The following is a 20,158-nucleotide window of genomic DNA, read 5'->3' as shown; positions in this document are numbered from 1 at the left end:
GACTATTACTGAAGACAGTACCCACCATGCAGGGATCGCAAAGTCCATAAACAAAACAAAACGTTAAAATAAATGAGTTCTGCACTGAATAAAACTGAGCTGATTTTACCAGTGCTTGCTAGTCTACAAACCAGTTTGAAATGATTTCAAAGCAAATTAAAGCATTTTCGTTTCGGCTTTATTGTAACATTTTCGCATGTAGCAATACTGTTATACAATTATTACATCATACTGATTATTCCACTGTGTTATGTTGTGAACCATAGTTAAGTTTTAAAACTGAAAGATAAACTATGGGCCATATAAGAACAATAAATACTGTAACTGATTAGAAGGCCTTCTTCGTTGTTCTCCAAGTTGCTGCAGTGACATTGTCTATAGATGCTCTAATGAGTTACTGTAAATAAGATGCTGTTTTATGCTTGTGTGGCATATGTGATGTGAACCTTTGTATCATGTTTAGAGTTGTAGTTTGTATTACATCTCTAATGCAACTTGCTATAAATGAGATACAACAACTTCATCTCTTGTCAATACAGAACTACTGTAGGGGAATCACACTAAAGATGAGGTCAGGAGTACAGTCACATCTTGCACAGTCACATCTTTGATTTGTTAGATGCATCTTCATATTCCATTCCAACCAGAATATCTTCGGCAACATTTAGATCAACTAAAAGAAATAATCTGAACAACATTAAAAGGTGTATGTACTGTATGTACAGAATGTTTAAAAAGTATCATGTCTAGTGCTGTATTTTTTTTCACCTAAAAATAGGAATTTAAATATATTTCCTCATTGAACATAAATGTATTAAAGCAGAAACAAATGATAATTTTCTTTAGTTATTATACAATAAATGTTCCTATTTATTTAAATGTTTTTTTCTGAAAAACAGTATGATAAATTGTAGAATATTTCGGCTTTATGTCCACTTTTTAAAACATTCTATTTACTCCATCAGTGAATTATCTAACAAAATAAAAACATTAATACATGTAAAAATAACAATAGACATGTGAAATGTCCCCTTCTTGTACTAGACAGAGCGATCTTTGTTGCAGCTGAAGTTTTTTTTTATTATTATTATTTTTTGTTGAAGACATTTTAAAGAAACCGTGCAGATCTATGCAACGTGTTCAATCATTTACCGGAAGCAAACTAAGCAAGCTGCCAGGTTAATAAATTCAGTGTAACTGGTGATGCGTCAATAAGGCAAATGTTTGCTGTATTTATTTTTAAGTGATGAACATGTGTATATTTACATTAATCTTTCAAAATGGGAGAACGAAGAACTACCGGTACATATTACAGGGCAATGGGTACATTTCATGGATATCGTGAAATCCATGATAACTGTGAAAAAAATACAGCCTTAATCAAATACATATCACATAGACATAGTGGGGTTTAAAATAGGCTTTGCTGAAATGATACTTGTATTCTATTTAAGTTAGAAATAAAGCATTTTATTTCTGGCATTTAATAAATCGGTCAAGTGTGAGTTCACAAATACAAGACTTTCAAATTCTATATACATGTATAGCTTATTATTATACATTGGTTTTATTTATATTAATGATTCTGCTAAAAATATAATGAAGAAATTTCAACAAAGAGCCTATTTTCAGATGCAGCTGGTGAGAAGCTTTAAATAGGCATTATTTCAATACCAGAATTTGTTCTAGGTTCCCAATCTCAGACTGTGTTTTTGGCTGACAGCCCCTCAGAACATTCTCCATATTGTATAGTTCAAAGTATGTGCTGAGTGCTTCAGGTATTACATAAAGGAGGTGGGTGAAGCAGATAAAAAGCACTCCTCAGTACTTCAAGGATTGGAGTGCTAGCAGTGCTCCGCATACAGTAAGTTCAACCCTGCATGCACATGATCAGGAGTTCCTGGTTTATTGTCTTCACCCATCTTATTAGCCTAAATGGTACAAAGCACTTAAACTCTTTAACTCGCCCCTCAGTGTTCTAGGGGTGCTGCTGGCTATGCACCCACAAAAAGTGAGGAACCCGTTTCAGTATTATAACTTATATATGATGAAATTGTAGTTACAATAGCCTGAGCCCAAACGAGACCAGAATTAAAAAAATACTTTACTCCTTTAATGATAATTCCTACAAGTGAAATAAAACAGTACCATATTCATAAAGCATGTTTTTGAGTTAGTTACACATGCGCAAATTTGATTTAAGCATGTTGCAGCTAGATGTGTCGAAATGTAAAAGATAGACCGGGTTTGGCTACAGTTCATTGCATTCATGTGACTAAAGGAGCTGAAGATCAAGACTTAAACAAGTCCTACCTTTATTAAAACATATGCTTTAACTACAGACCATGTCATATCAATCAATCTTTAAGATAAATTAATACGAATGTAACCCACTATTTTTAGACTTCTAGCAAGTGACCAAAACATATTTAAGATCAGATAGCCCCTAAACTGTATGATAATCTAGACCTTTAGAAACTACGACCCATTTATATCAATCGATTTTACACTGGTCATCACTGCATTATCAAGAAGCTCTGCAGGAAAGTGTCAATCGAAGTCACCGTTTTAAAGATATTGGACACCAGCCTTAACGTCCTGTTTTCCACAAAGACTCCAGACACTGTCCAACAGTGCCATGTTATAGCAGTGGATGGATACACACGTTAAATGTCACTAGTCCTTTGGTTACTTGATAAACAGTATGGACATAGGAAGCACAGCTCCAACAGCTTCTGTTATCACTCCTTACCACATGGTAGAGAATGAAAGAAAGCATCTTCTTTTCTACTGCTGTTATTTTCTGCCAAAACATAAGAAAGGCACTATGCAGCCAAAGACATCAATGAAGTGATAATAGGATACATACTGGGTTACGTTTCCTATGTTGCTGATGAGGAAATGGCTATAACTAAAAGCCACGCAGCTAAGCTAGCAAACTTTGCATGCTGGGGTTGACGTGACTGCGAGACAGATGGGTGTACGGTTCATGGTGATGTGAGTGGTTCCTGCTAATGCCAGTGATGAAAAACACGCTCCCATTTAAGTTGCAAGTAAGCAGGAAACGTTTCATATTGTGAAAGGGTTAAGCACATGTTTGACATGTTGTTGTTATTTTTTCCTTCCAAATGTTCTTAATTTAGTACTTGCAACTACTGTAGATGGAAACAGTAATACATCATATGTACAATATTGATTTCCAGTTGGTTTTCTTCTTGGAATTATGTGTTTGTTGCAATTAAAAGCAGTAACATGAACGGCAAAACCTTCATAAACTGCAAAACTTAATTTTATAATAATAATGGGATTTTAAACAAACATTTCTTAAAACGACCCTTAAAGAGTTGTGATTAGGGTCACTTAATATTTTACCATCTTACAGTACCTCTGACTTAATTCTGGCTTTTATGACATTCGGATTTTAAATGTGTTTTGTATAATTGAAAATATTTACATATTAACTTACACCTAATTTCTTCTCATCAAGGACCATGTTGTGCTTAATGATTTAAATATACAAACTGAACTGAAATGTAAAACTCATACAGTGAAATATACATCTGAATTAAGCAGGCACTTCATACACTGCAAATCCCATAACAGATTTATTTTTTCGATACTGTTTGAGACTCTCGAAATGGCGACTTAATGTTACAGATAAGGCTGTAATTTCCTGGTTGTGTTTAACTGTCATAAATCAAAGTCTGACTGCCACTGAACACTGTTATTGTGTAATTTAGCACATGTTTGACCTAGTTTGGAGAAAAAATATCTATAATGATCATACTGTACTGAGACTACACTGTGGTGATTTCAAAAGAGCTATTGCTATTGCCTGCTAATTAAACAAGTTACAGATGGGATCAAAAGCAATTAGGTCAGAAATGCAAATAGTAGTCTGCAGATGTCAGTCCACTGACAGTTAAGAAAAGAAACCATCCGTTTTAAATGTAATGAATAAAAAAGCCAAATTAGTGGTGTGACAGAAATAGAATTGTTCTTGGTGGTAAATCTCCCTCCCGACCTGTGAGGGCGCTAAGTACAGGGAACAAAGTACCCTGGACTGGATGGACTGACAATTAATTCCTAGGGTTAAAAAGAAGTCAGTCATCTAGAAAGGGGGTGGAATTCCGGTGCACTAACTGATCGACCAGGAAGGAAAACTATGTGGTAGCCGCGGATTGGAGGAGCAGCTTCAATCGTTTACCAAGGGGTCATGCGTGAAGGTACAAATAGGGGACGAAACGACGTGATCTGTTCCTGTTCCGGGTCGTTTCCTTTGTTAAGGAAACGACCCGGATTAATCTCCTGATTAAGCACTGCATTACTTCTGCACCTGTACATTGTTAACCATTTTGTCACAAGCGGTTACATAGAAAATTAATGATTTCTGGTCTTGGTGGGGGGTGGGGGGCTGTAGTTGTGTTACAATACAATGTGTACAAGGACTGCCAGTGTATTTCAATACGAATGGGGCATCTTGATTTTAACTTTGTTTAACTGGGAGATGACACACCAGACATTGTTTTTTATAACAAAGCTGAACAACAATTTGTGGTTCTATTCAATCTGCCACTAACAGATATTTACAACAATCTGGGTCTGTCAAATCAAGTTTGCATTTATCATGTTTCCAAGTGGAAATTACAGGAGGGAGGTGTTTTTTTTTTTTTTTTTAAATAATGAAAGGATTTTTGATTTTTTTTTTCAAGTTTAAATTTAACAAAATGTACTGCATATCAGGTTAGCAGCAACACACAGCAAAAAGAATACAGTCCACTACACTTCAATAACCGATATCCAAATTCTTTATACAGGCAAACAACGCTGTGATCTATGTTGGCTATCCCCCAAAAACAGCCTGTTAATGTCTATCATGATTAATTATATGTTTCCCTAAACTAGCCAAGTATGAAAGACAAGGCCAACTAGATATTAGTAGTTAAGTGAACTACAACAAAGCATTCCCCGTGGCTCATTCCAATGTAAATGTTACTTCAGAATATATAATGTAAAAAACAAATACAAAATAAAACCCCAAAGTGTCTATACAAAAGTAAAACTTGCAGAAGATAGACAAAAGATTGGAGGTCACATGAAGAGAGGCTAATGCTGTAAAATAATTCAAATAATTTGTAAAACAACAAGGAATAAACTTCCTCATTCACTTGCAGTTAAATAGAGATACATCCAAGTATCTGACCTTTGTCCGCAAAAACTAAAAAAAACATTTATGCTTTATCTGGAAAAATATAGATCACACAATACAAAAGGCACATAATCCTGAATATGGCATCCAAGAGAGAATAACAACCGGTGGTATAATTACTGCTGAACAGAACCTGATTTAAGAATTTTAAAAGTAATATCTAAATAAAAAGTAAAACATGCATACAACAGCATTCCTGTGACATAGTGTAACATGAATGTAAGTTTAGACTACATACAAACAGACAAGTTTACACTTATTACTGGATGGTGTTGATTCATGGGCAGTTTGACTAGGGCTAAGCCTCCCCAAACTCACCTTTCTATCTCTCACTAGGCAAACCCCAATGCGAATATTAATGGAAAGGCACACAATTATGTTTCCGCATCTGTGATGTGGAGTGTTTGTGACTGCATGTGTGGAAGCAGCTTGGACACGCAACAGGAGACACGTTGCAAAGCGACCAACTGAGCAGATGGGCTCGCCAAACAGACGGGCACTGAGCGAAAGCGTGCTTTGTTGACATCAAGGAGGAGAGCGTTCGCTCCGCAGGATTAACTACTATGAAATCATTATACTCCAAGAAGGTGCTTGTGAAGGCATGGCTCAGCCGAGGCAATCAGGAAGAGGCCGGAGTCGACTGGAGGATGCCGGGACTTCACTCGGGCAGTTTAGGGGATGATGATCCCAAACAAGTAGAGAGGTTTCATAGGGTATCAGGTTCCTGGAGTGGCACTAACGCTTGCCTTGTGTGGCAACCTTTTATTTGTAGCTTTGTTTTCTTTTCTTTATTAAATCCAGCGCCAGGATTACAATTGTTGGTACCCTAGCGTCAGCCAATTAAATCTGCGCGCCTGTGCTTTGTGTCAATACCCAATGCTCTGTGTTTGCCTCAGTATTATCCTGTGACAACTCACACACGTAACACATCACCCTGTTACAGCCTGCAGCACAAATGAATACCCACTAGAAACTATCTTCAGGGCAGCAGATGATTCTTAGGGGTTAGGTTTAGGGTTAGGTATTGGGTTAGGTTTTAGAGCTTGGGTTGCTTAAGGTTAGAGCTGGGGTTGGGTTAGGGTCAGGGTGGGTTGATGTCAGAGAGGTGCCGAGCTCGGGAAGTGAAAGGCGGGAGTGCTTGGCAAATGCCCTAGAATCATCTGATGCCTTGAGGACAGTTTCTAGTGGATATTCCTTTCTGCTGCTCAAAGCCTCTGTGCCATGAATCCTGATTCTTCCGTGTTGGTGCATGCCCTAGGTGTGAACCCAAGTGAACCGTGGATCAAAGAAGCACACGATAAGCCAGAAGTGGGAAGTAGAAACAGGTGCTGCAGTATGATTCTAACAAAAAAAGCTATTGGGTATGGTAAAAAAAATAATTAGATAACATGTATATATAAAATGTTAAATCTTAGTGGTCTGTGTACTTAATTGTATTGGGCCTGTCGCAAACCATTTGCAAACGAGTCGGAAGTCTTGGGTGCAATGTGCTAAACAGGCTAAAGGCTATGCAACTTTGCAGTTCAAGCGTAGACGAATATGTAATTACTGTAAAACTTCAAATAATCGCCGGTCTCCAATACTCACCGGGTCCGTAATAAATAGACGCCGGGTCTGTTTTAAACGCCGGGTTATGAATAATAATATAATGCGCGTCATACTGAATGTTTCAGCCAATACAGACACACGGCTGTACAGCGAGCTTACCAATTTGTTTTTCAATAGCAAAGAAGAGACCCTGAGGCTCAGGATGAATGATAAGAAAACGGAATTTAATTTATTTTAAAAGGTACACTTATCAGGTTTTTTTATGATGTTAGTAAGTAAAAGTAAGTAAAATACAGACTTGTTTTCTGATATTAACAGGGGTGGTTTTTTGTGTATTTGTGTTTTTTTTTTTTTTTTTTGTTTTTTTTTTTTTTTTTTTTGTGTTAACAGTATTTAGTGCATTTGAGTCTTGCAATGAATATTCATATTTTGCTCCTTTTCCAGCGTTCTTATTTCTTAATGTACACGTTATAAAAACAAATTAGTTTTGCTTTGATTTTGTGATAAAACTGGTACTTGTACTGATTTTATTGTTAATCTTTAAACAGTTTGAAGCATTTTTTAGTGTGTTGTGGACCAACAGTATGAACTTATTCTTCGTATTAACACAGTATTTCATGCGGTTGTTTTGCAATGAAGATTCATTGCTGGTTAATTTTTCATAAATTTGTCCATGCTTACCAATGTACACGTTTTGAGTGTAAACAATACATTGTATGTGTTAATAAAGCATAATACTTATTGCTTTTATTAATTTTAAAAACATGTTTGTTTCTTTGTGTTGCAAGCCTGCCTTAATACACGCTTGCGTTCCAATATTTAGAGGGCTGTCTTTAGTGGATTTTACTGTCTTTATTATTATTATTACAATACAAAGTGTTATTACCCACTGACACAACCTTTAACAATGTTGCTGGAATGTTGTAATTTACTTGTCATTTCTATAAGGCAGCTTTTTCATGATTGCATGTGAAGTATTTGCAGATGTTAGTGATCTTACACAATAAACGGCGAGTCTCAAATAGTCTCCGTTCTCCAATAGGCACTCTGGCTACCGGTAAATAATGTGAAGTTTTACGGTATGTGCGTTCCTGCATAAATTCGCAAAAAGGGGAATGAGATAGTGTACATGAGGGTTCTCAAATATTATAATCAATCTGTTAAGAACTTTTGAAAGCATGTTTTAAACAGTCACAATTGTTGCTGGCATTTCCCAGTCCGCTTTTCTCGTGCGTTACCAATTGTGGTCAAAGCATTTTTGAGGCAAACAGCCAAATATATATTTTTCCCTAAAAGCACCATTCTATTAATGTGCAGGTGGTTTGTAATTGTGCACAATTTAGCACTGCACCCCTGACTAACTTAAATAAAAACTGACAGTATACATCTGGCTTATAGGCTACTAACGATAATACAAATTAGTGGTATAATGTAAAATTTGTTGCTGGTCATTTGAAATTCGTATTGACTGTCATAACTTGTCAATGCAGCACCATGATATATTTTGTGTTATTGTCTAGGCTGCAAAGTTAATAATAATAATAATAATAATAATAATAATAATAATAATAATAATAATAATAATAATAAATAGCTCAAATCATTTAGTTTCAATTTCAAATAATATTTTATTCGCATTGTACACCAGTGTGTACAGTGCAGCAGCATGATTTATTTTATGTTACCATACCAGTAACCTACAGGCTAAAGTAAAAAGAATGTGTGCTAAGTGTTCATTTGATTTTACTACTGTATCGCATACTGTACAGAGTTATACTTTTGTTCATAATGTAATGTGTAACCTTCCCATTAGCCTACACATTAGTGTTATTTCAGCGCAATGATTTATACATTTAAAACACACTGAGCACTATAAATGTATTTGTTTGCAATTTTATTGTATTTTTTTTGTTGTTTTGATTCTTGGACCCGTGCATGTTAGCCGTTATCCTTCGGGCACCCCCTGCTGCAGCAACCACAACTCAACTTCCGCTTTACATCTGAACAATGTCACAAGACTCTCACAATAGAGATCTCGTTAAGAAGATGCAGCAAATATTTAAGTTAGTATATTGCAGCTCTTTTCATTAACATAAAAGTATACTTTGCTAAGTATCGCAACGAAAATGCAAATTGCGGGATGTTTCGACTGGCCCATTTTAGCACACCTACCCCATAGTTATCTGGAATATGGAATGGAGGGAAGGGAGCAGAGGCTGGGAGAGAAGGGTAAGATTAAAGTGAAAACAAATAAAAAAGTATGACAATTATGGAAGATGTCTTATTAGAGGGTGGCGCCCATGTGTCAAACAGAAATAGACTATTTAAATCACTATTATATACTGTAGCAACAAAGATACTAAATTTAAGGGAATTCCATACACTTAGCACTTTTAACCCACAGATCTATATGTTTAGTGTACACTCAATTTGTATTTTCACATAAAAAAAAAAATTTAAAAAATCCCCAGCTCCAAGTCAATAGAATTAGGCCCTTTGTGGGTATTCTATCACATTTAGAAAGCGCACATGCGTACCACACATCAGAGAAGTTTGTGAAGACTCCATCGATGAGGCTCTCTGGGGCCATCCAGCGCACAGGGAGCAGCCCCTCGCCCTCCTTGCGATAGTAATCGCTCTTGTAGATGTCCCGCGCCAGCCCGAAATCCCCGATCTTCACCTTGCGGCTGGGGCAGCTGTACTCCTTCACAGAGACCAGACAGTTCCTTGCTGCGAGGTCCCTGTAGTGCACATGGAAACACCGAATTAGTCATGGATAGGACTGACTGCTAGGCCAAACATGGGTGTATCATGTTTGAATATTCCTTCAAACTTCAAACAAATATTTGAAACATCTTTAATTATGAATTAGCTGGAAAGAAAATGTTTTATTTGTACAATATTACAATAAAAAAATAAACCTGATCAAATTACCTTTCAAATAAAATGTCTTCTGTTCTGTACAAAACAAATAAAAATTCTCCTTGAACTATATCCACAGTAGGTAGAACAATGTACATGCAGAGGCTATTGGAAACTGAACAAGTGGTTCCCAAGACACAGCTTAGTCAATAGGGCACCAGTACCACAAAAACAGGTTGCTATAAGGTACGTCATTTGTGTGAAGCACATGTCCAGTCACAGATCTGAAGGTAGATACTGTATGGTATTTATGAACAGTTTACAGTAATCAACCTGGACTCTAGTGGTTACTTGAGAATGTGTCATAGTTTCTAGGTAAGGCTAAACACAGATTTTCCACTGATGGCTTGTGATATGGCCTGGGCTTTATTTAGTTATACATCTGAAGTACACAATGGAATAATTAACATATCCCTCTAATAAGACAAGATAAAAAATGTAATTCACAGTGTGAGTTAGAGATGAAGGCTCAAGTTTGATTATGGCTTTTTTTTTTTCTCTCTCTAATTGTCTGACCGATTCTCACAGGATCAGGGAGAAGACATATAAAATGATCTCCCAGGACACTCATTTACATTGTCCTAGTTAACAGCATGTGCCATTCTTCACTGATTCCAATTCTGCTAAGCAATAAATATAAAAAATAATTGTGTGTCTTTTTGTTTTTTTAACCATACAGGATACATGCTTATGTGTTAAAAATCTTTATATTTATGGATGTATTCTAACAAAGGATTTTTTAAAATACTATATATAAAATAAACAAAATATCCCAAATGGCATATAATTTTACTAAACGTTCAAACTGAAAATGTATTGTTTTATGAGGATCTTGCATGAATTTCACTTTCAAAACAATGCATTATACATCACTGTAATTTAATACTATTGCATGTGAATGTTACATTTTAAATAAATACAAAGTATAATATAAACAGGAGTATAAATAGTTAATCAAGTCTTTTTTATTTTTTTATTAAAAAGTATATGATGACCATTTATACCAAATGGTTAAAGGTTTAATTTATTCACAACCTTAGCTGAAGCTATAGGATGGCAGACAAAATGGTAGACAAAAACATTACTTTAGGCTCAGATCCATTGGACCTTGCTAATAAATACTGCATGGTTTGTAAACGTACAGACTAAATTTCTCTTCATTGTTTCTAATCATTCAAGAGGAAAAAACGGTCTTCTTACCGATGCACATAGTGCATTTTTTCCAAATATGTGCAGCCTTTTGCAACATCCAGACAAATATCAATGAGATCTGCGACGCTCAGCAAAGGATCTTGAAGCTGAAAACAACATTGTCTTAAATTAGAAATACCATACACAAATGAGCCACAATGCAATTACATTTGAACTTTTTAAAAGGATTCATTTTTTTTCTTCTTTTTTTTCTTTTTTTTTCTTACGGGTTCGACTTTGCAAAGAGAAAGGTATTGTTTTGTGTCGTTAAAGTAATTTTTTCCTCTTTGAAAAATTGCCTCTGATTCAAAATGGGATTCAACAGGTTTATTATGATTTGCCATTTAAAAAATGAGTACTACAGTAATATAAAACGAACCAAACTGAACGTGGACAGCGTGTAAGGCAAAAGAAATCACAATAAAAATCTGAATAATACAGTATAAGAAAACAAAACATTTGTATCGTAATGTAGATCATTTTGTTTCTCAATAAAGACACCTCACAATCTCAGATTCATTCTGGTTTTGAACTGTATATGGGTATACTCCAAAACATCACTTCTGTAGCCAGCACGTTCATCGTAGACCAACAGGAAATCGGCCAACATTTAAAACACCAAAGCATAATGTGGCAAGTGCATAGATAGAAGCAAAGATCTATCTAAAAAATGATAGGCCCTTTGGGAGTTTGAGCCCTGCTCTCACAAAACACTTTCAGTGGACTGCATGATTATTTTAAGCAAACAAGAAAAAATGCATAAATAAAATACTTGTAGTATAATAGGTAATCATTGGAAGGCTCTTGTTCTAAAAATGCCCATGATCACCAGTCTCTTTAATGGCTCTGGAGTTCCATAATTACAGTGGAACACAGCAATGCCATTATCCATTAAATAACAGCCATTGCTACCACATAATCATTGCCATTAGATATCATTAGGTAAAGGCTGTCACAGTTTGTCTGCACATAGCCTGCTCACTGAACTCACTGAAGTGTTTTGATTGCTCAGTGCTCTCCTGCAATAGAATGCTGGACATTTTTTTTTTTAAACCTCAATTTACTTTTTATTCAAGAGCAATTAAACCTGCGGTACAGTATGCGAATGCCAGGTAACAGTACTAATTAAGATGTACAAGCAGAAAAACCTTGCTAATGGCTTCCTTACTGCCACAGCATCTACCATAGCCAGAGTAATAAAGCAGCTGAAATGTATTCTAAACTTAGGTTTTTATTTTCATAAAGCAGTTGGTTCTTTAGTGGCGCTGCCTGCTTTACCCACACTAAATCTGATACTTCTTTTATTACTCACCAATCAAGCATAGTTCATATCATAGAGCCATACAGACAAACAGTAGACAAACACAAACTAAATCAAACTGAACATGTAACCCTGAACAGGCTTAGTTTACTAACACTACAAAGCTGACTAAATAGTAGCAAAGAAATCAGATAAAATTAAGAACTGTTCAGAATTTTGTGCCTTGTCGACTGCATTATCCACCAAAGACAAACCGTTTCCTTGTATTCCTTTAAAACTACCTTTTAAAAAAACAACAACAACAACAACAAAAACAAATATTTGGAGCACTTCTCATTAGGGTTACAGTCAGAAATGCTCCATCTGTTGGATATCCCTGGTTCATATTATAATAATATACAGTGTTTCATGACCAGGTCTGTGTATCCTATTAAATCAATTGTTGCATGTTTTAGAAGCAGCTGATTTCAACAGAGGAATGCACTGAGCTGCCTTTGCCTGGTACCTGGAGAAGTGAACAGAGCCTAAAGCTGCTAACATTCATCCCTCAGCGTGGTGGCCTTCTGTGACTGAGGTGTAGAAACGTCCTTACTTTAATTACAAAACAATCAAGGGCCTGATTGGAGTAACAGATGGAAGGATTACTGCTTTTTTCTCTTTAGAAAGTTTTTGTTATTTTCTTTATGAAACGCATGCAGCTATTTGAAGGAATTTCACTGAAAGGAGAATTTGGAAAAGTGGAACTGATGATTTGACGAGGGAGTCATGTCAAGAGAGAATCGTTGGCTCTCCCTGGATGATCAGTAAAGGGATTACTCCATTCTTTGTGCACAGCCTCAGATACACGACTTTCCAACAAGAGCTGGGACAGGTGAATAAAAGCAGAGTGACCTGGGGGCAGGGAACTTGGTGCCGTTTCACCCCATCTGAAGCCCGTGCCTGAATAGATAACCACTTGCCCAGATGTTCACATTTATTCATTTTCTTGGAATGACCTGGGGAGGGCAGTTGTTTTACATTTTACCCCACTCAGCACCCCTGCACACTTAGGGCTTGTTTTTGTATAAGGTTCATGTTTTAAAACCTCAACCAAAAACCTTAATCACAGCTTTGACTCCTTAGATTAATATTCTATGTTGTGTTGTGTAACATTCAGGTTGTGCAAGTTGCATTTTGGTGCAAAGGCCCTTAAAATATTGGTATTCCTGAACAGATAATCCTATTTGTAAATACACACGTAGCAATTCCTCCGACGAATGCACATATTAATTTAACCAATGCAGAACTCTGGGTGGAACATTTTACCCTAAAAAATAGTTTCTTCAATAATGGCTGTCAAGAACAGCACCACACTAAATGTTATACATTTTGGTAGTCACCGAGGTATTTAGTGAGCTAGGGGTTTCATAAAACGAAAAACAAAAATATCCCAATTCCAATTCATTTCTTCCAATCTGTCCCCCAGAGTTTGGATGGTAATGCAGAGTTTTTACACCTCCAATGCATCAATCTGATTATCTTACTGCCAAGAAATATCAACGCATCCCTGATTGAATACTGGACTCTGTTCTTCTACAGCCACCAAAGCAATCAACAAGGACAGTATGCTCCTTTTTACACTATACCTGTCTGCTTACCCAGCAGGATAAATACAAACTGGCCATTTGTTCATTAGCTGGATATTTGGTTACTAGAAATGTTTCGTTAATTGATTCATTCCATGGATAATTGGTTGGATAATTTGTCATTGGTCTGATACTTGGACTGTTAATTGAGGCACATGTCTCACCTTCAAGTTTGGAGCAGGAACATTTTATGCAAAATCCTTGTGTTGCTATGGAGCCTGTTTTAAACAGCAGTGGGTCTTCATAGCACTGCCCTTTATATTATAACTCATAATATATACAGTAATATTTCCTGATAAAGATGTGATACAGCCATATGACATTCATTGTATTCTTGTTTCAGATAGAAATAATTTCACACTACAATTAGTTACACTGTTTAATTATTCTTATTTAACTATATATTATAAAATATATATTTTAGGGTGCTGTTCCTTAGAACAGTTTACCATGTTAAAAGCATGGCAAGGTGTAATAAAGCACAGTGAAAGCATGGTAAAGCATACTGTAGACAAAGCATTATAAAGCCTAGAGAAGCAGCATAGTAAAAATATAATATTTCCAACCCAGACCAAATCCCCACTCTACACAATGGAAGCCCAGGGTGCTATAACTACACAGGAGATATATAACAGTAATAAAGATTAAAGGAATGAGTCCTTTGTCCAGTTTGTGTGTAGATATCCTGAAGTGGTGGATGCGTTACAGTGAACTAACCAATAACCCCCAGTATGTGACATACCTGCGTGCCCCGGGCTCCTCGGAGGAAGGTCAGCAGATCTCTCCCCTCCATCAGCTCCAGCAGCAGGTACTGGGGCTCGTTCTGCAAGCACACCCCCATCAGCTTAATCACGTGTGGGTGGTCGAAGTGACTGCGAGGGGAGAGGGGGGAGGTCAGGGTACATGCCATTACATCACTTCAATACCACCACAAACTAAATAATGTTCTTTACATGATCCAATATTCTACTTTCCATGCTCCGTCAAAACCTGGGCAGTCCATGCTTAACCACCAATATGTCGTGCTTGCCAGTTTGGCATGTGTTCTGGGGATAGACGGCTGGCACCATGTTTCTCCTTTCAGTCGTGCCGCGCTAATGCATTGCATTGTGATGTGCAATAATCTGCTTACCTCATTAAATGGGCCTCTTTCAGAAATTCAGACTTTTCCAAATCAGAGGCACCTTTCCTCAGTGTCTATTGAAAATAAAAGAATCAATTACTGACTGGGAAAATATGTTAAATGTGCACCATTTCTGTCAAATTTCTTGTCGTATAAGTTTAAATCGGTTTTGACCTAAAGTCATTTTATCATTGAATAATATTATATCACACTAGAGACATAAAATTGATTGTATACAAATCCAGGGTATAAAAATCATGTTGTCTGTTTCAAACCAAGTAGCGGGATCTCAATTTCTTTTTTTTTAATTCTAGACTTTGTAAAACTACTGTTTCAATTTGAATCATGACAAACAATTTTAAACTACGTGTATTTACATATTTTTTTTTTTTACTATGAAGTGTTAATCAGACATAGAACTGAACAAACTGTAGCCCTCTTTGAAAAACATTACTACTGGATAAGACAAGGTGGAGTAATACCGCATAGTAACAAACAACAGCAATACATCTTAGAAAAACAGAATTTAAAACATGTGATAGGGAATGAGAGGTTACTGCCTGGATTGCGGTGTTGTATCCGTGTCATGCAAGGAAGTTGGTCATTCTTCACCTTCTGTGGCATAAAACTGATGCAACACAAGATTCCAGAGAGTACTCCTCTAAATCACAACAACACTCATCTGACTAAAATACAAAATAAAATAACACCCTCTCTATAATGCACATATAGTGAAGCAAAAATGTAACTTTCTGTGAATTAACCATGCATAATGCACCTTGTAATCAACGCTATATTTTTTGAAAAAAGGTAACATTGCCACTCGTGGATCATTTTAATTAGCAGTTTTTAAACAATAAATAGCCCAGATAAACGGAGGTGGGGAGTTCAGTGTGAGAAGGACAGCGGGTCGGAAAAGGGGAAGAGGGAATGGGCTCGCCCCAGGTTTGGCTACCGGAACGGGGCTCAAGCGAAGTTGAAGCGTCTCGTCTCCTGGAGAAAGCTGCAGCTCCTCTCGCAGCAAAAAAGTAAACATGTTAGGAAAGATAACCACGTAGCAGGCCTAATATTTATTTAGTTACAAAACATCTGACAGACGAATAAAATGTCTCCCTTATAAAGTGCCAGTGCAGCTTTTCTTCAGTTCAGCTACTGTATCAAAAGGGGGAGACAAAAACGGAAGTTGTTTACAGTTTGAACAACACCGGTACTATATCTACTGAAGAAATATTGCATGAATCGCTAATATAGGGAATTTGGGGACATGCTGTAGGAGCATTCTATCCGAGACGTGTTACAACCGAGAGCCTTATAGCGAGGGAGCACTGTATACATATTTCAAACAATGTATTCAACTGTAGGTTACATGATAAAACATCATAGGTACGCACATATATTTGTAATAGGGAGGCTATGAAATGACAATATGATAATTTTAAAACAGAACAGTGTATTGGGATAATAAAGATTTCTATTTTGATAGTCTCATTGAATCATGTGTAAGCGGGCTGTCATATAATCCATAAAAAACAACAACACACTTGAAGAACATGTAGTACACAGTATTTTTTGAAGGATAGAATTTCATTTATATCTAATGAGAAGAAATGTGGAGCAATATTTAGTTAAATTATTATATTGCTAATGGAGTATTAATTAATTCTTCATAAATATCGCCATTCACATTCTCTCTGTTTTATTCCATAGAGTTATAGTTTCTGAAAAATGTTTCCTTCCAGCAGAACCATGGCATTGTAGGCTACTTTTAAATACATCTGGGTGGATGGATTAAATTACATTTAAAACAGGGAAACTAACCAATAATGTGTTTATTTTTATATGAAAAAAGTTCAGGATATTTCCCTCTGAAACGTGTTTTTGGATGAATCCTGTTTGGAACAGAAATTAAATCATTATATACAAGGGATGGACTGGAATGTTAGAATCACCTGTTCCACAAAAGTGTGTGCTAGGGATTGCAGGGAGCTCAATTTTTTTGTCTAATCCCATGTAACCCCCTCTGATCCTATCAAGTATACATTACCATACTAACAGTGCAAGGCATTCCTTGTGATCTAGCATTTGATGCATCTGTTCCCATGTTTTATACTTGCCTTCACAGCTACTTTCACTTCTCCACTGCCAGGGCCCAGGATATCAGTGGCCAGGCCTTCAAACACCTCCCCAAAGGCCCCGCTGCCCAGGAAGCTTCTGAGAGTTAGCTTCTCCCTTGGGAACACCGGCAGGAGTTCCAGCTCCAGTTGGGATGGTAGGAAGCTGGAATCAAAATCAAACAAACATATTCTTCCTAATGCTGTGAGACGGGGAAATGTTCCTTAGGCCAAAATATCTAATTTACAACCAAAATGTTGTTAGTACACACATCACTACATCACTGAACCAGTACTAACCTGTCCACAGAACCTAGAGAGCAGCTTCATAGAACAAATTTGTCTGTTTCAAAGCTCTTTTCAAAATGATAGTGTAAGGACTGTTGACCACATTGTCAAACAGGAAAGACAGCAATAACGATCCATGATGTGGTACAGAAAAGAAAAGCCAGAGCAGTTATTATGTTTTTTTTTTTTTTTTAAAGTGATTTAGAGGACACTGTCCTCTAAAAATTGTCAGGACGTTAACAATGAAAATAAAAATTGCAGGCACATTATTTAAACAGTTGTAGCAACATGTGGGGATGTGCAGGGGTGTAGTGCTGGGGGGTCGGGGGGAGCGACGCCCCCACCCCACTTCTCTAGGGCAGGGAGAACGCTGCCTCCTTACTTCACGGGTAGAATATTTAATTGTTTTGCTCCTATTGTTAATATATGGCGACAGATATAGGACTATATAACCCATACAAATAAGGTGTATAACCCATACAAATAAGCAAAGAATACAACAACCGTAAGAAACCCTTGTTGAGAGATAAATAAGCATCTGGACCAAACCATTCAATATAGGAGAGGATGCGGGGGAGTGTTATGATTATGATTATTATTAATAATAATTAACAATAATAATTTCAATATTATTTTATTCACATAGTAGTCATTCGTAGATTCATCATTGATGTTATTTAGTTTCGTAGTCCCCCAGTCAAACAGCGCGATATTAACCTACTGTGTTTCTTTATAGCTGGTTTTACAGACACAAACTGAACCTATTTGCCGTCACCGTTGTGATAAATTTGAAACCTAGCAGCATGGCCAAAAAAATATAGATTATTTTTTCAAGAAGAAAGTCTATGGATCAAGAGAAAACTAAGACTACTCTTATGGCCTCAGTGATAAACAGCGATGCATCTGATCTTTCTGAAGATAACAGAAGCCAAACAAGTGGGGAATCCCCGTGTCCGTGGCCTGCCGTTTGGGCTGCAGAAATGTGGCAGGAGAAACAGAAGGTTTATCCTTGAACTGGCTGCAGCGACGGTAAGCCTGGCTGTAATAGCTGCTTAAACATTGAGTCTCAGTGCTTTTAAAGAATATGCAGGGTGTCAACATTTCAGGTGAATGGTACTCGTTTAAAGTTTCGTTCAATGGAACAGACCGAACAGCCCAACTGAAATCATTGCGAAAGAAAATTTTGTGTCACCAACAGTCAAAGGCACATATTACTGCAAATAACAGGAAAAGTCACAGGAGCAAACTCGTGAGAAAATGTGCAATACATGGAATGCATCAAAGTTTAATAGTACTCTGCGCATTACCTTGAAAAAACTGATATGCCCTTCTCTGACCATTTTAACTTATTACAACTTCAGAAGATTAACACAGTTGATATAGGAATTGGCTTGCATTTTAGATACAGTGCTACGAAAATAACAGACCACGTAGCTTCTGAGTAGCAAGTCAGCACTTATTGTTTATCTGCGAAAGTGACAAAAACGAGGCGTCTCATTTCGTGTTCCTTGATCTAATTGAATTAGCAGATCAAAAAGCTTACACTGTGTTTGAACAACTGTTGAAGTGTTTGGATAAATACAGATTCTATGATAACTATTTGAAACAACACCTGGTGGTGTTTACAAATGACAGGGCAAGTGGCATTCTTGGCAGGAAATCCGGCATAGCTCAGAGAACCACCGAAAAACAACCTGATATCATTGTTTGGCATTGCTTGAATCACAGACGCGAGTTGGCAGTAGAGGATTCTATCTCCAAAACTAAGGGCATTAATCATTTTTGGTTATTTATGGACAAACCATATTGTGTATACAGTCAGTTTCCCTAAAATCAATGAGAACTGAGTGTGCTGCACAATTGGAATAACAAATAACAAAAATTGGCGTCTTCTTAGCACGAGATGGGTTGCTAGTTCTTTTTTGACAGTCTCCGCAGTGTGGAACAGTTATGACGCCCTTTGTGATCATTTTCAATGAATGACACAAGAAGGACACCGGCTGACAGAAAGACACATGATGGACTGCTTTTTGCTAGACCTTCTTTCTGTGTGCCTGCAGAAACTAAACTCTACAATTGTGCAAGAAGACAAACTAATTTGCAGTAGTATTCATTTCATAGTAGAGCTCAAGGAACGACCTGGAACAAAATCTCTTGAGGCAGAAGTTGCAGGAAGGGATGGAAAATTCTGAGCTGTATCCCTGACTGATAACAGCAAAATCATTGCCATCAATCATCAACAGTCAACAACTTAACCTGTCGAAAGTTCACTGCGACCTTATCACACACCTTGACTGGACAACCTGTATCTGATTTTGAAAACAAATACTAGGAAGAACCTGTAGTAGTGAGTGACTGATACATACTTTTAGTGAGTTAATATAATTTATCTTGATTCTTTTTTATGTATTCAAATGCAGTTTAATGACAGTGTTTTAATCACGTCTGTATTAGTGTATGAAACTGGCTAAGTTTATACTTAATATAAATAGCTGTAAGTCTTGTTGCATATACTGTTGCTTTACAATAATACCTCAATACCCAATTTTCTGAATCTGTACACGTAGCCATTTCAAATACGGTAACTAACTACTGTAGCGTGATAAACTGCAGTTTTGTTTAGTGTATGGGAAAACGGGGTGGGTAGATAATAGCGCCCCCCCCCCCCCCACTTCTAAATATAACTCTACACCACTGGGGACGTGTAACACAATTTTTCTTCGTAACCCCACTAGTTACTCTTTAAAGGATGCTTTCTTGGGCATCTGGCAAATTCAAAACCAAAGTGTGCTGCAGAGTTCCAGACACTGAGTCCCTACGCAGGAGTCTTCAAACACTGACCAAAAGAGGGAGGACCTGTCACAAAACAAAGCACTGTAT

General features: G+C 36.9%; 1 protein-coding gene across 1 annotated transcript in view; it reads right to left on the bottom strand.

Moving 5' to 3' along the window:
- The window catches only part of LOC121321060 (proto-oncogene tyrosine-protein kinase ROS-like), an 89,947-nt gene that overhangs the window by 39,904 nt on the left and 29,885 nt on the right, over window positions 1–20,158 (bottom strand). Inside the window, exons 34-38 of the mRNA XM_041259971.1 lie at window positions 16,994–17,156; window positions 14,889–14,953; window positions 14,499–14,628; window positions 10,880–10,977; window positions 9,295–9,498 (exon numbers count right to left, since the gene is read on the bottom strand). Of these exons, the coding sequence (XP_041115905.1) occupies window positions 9,295–9,498; window positions 10,880–10,977; window positions 14,499–14,628; window positions 14,889–14,953; window positions 16,994–17,156 (660 nt within the window). The remainder of the gene's footprint in view (window positions 1–9,294; window positions 9,499–10,879; window positions 10,978–14,498; window positions 14,629–14,888; window positions 14,954–16,993; window positions 17,157–20,158) is intronic.

This window comes from Polyodon spathula, chromosome 9, assembly GCF_017654505.1.
Source record: "Polyodon spathula isolate WHYD16114869_AA chromosome 9, ASM1765450v1, whole genome shotgun sequence".
Taxonomy (NCBI): Eukaryota; Metazoa; Chordata; class Actinopteri; order Acipenseriformes; family Polyodontidae; genus Polyodon; species Polyodon spathula.
This window is presented reverse-complemented; position numbering and strand designations above follow the sequence as displayed.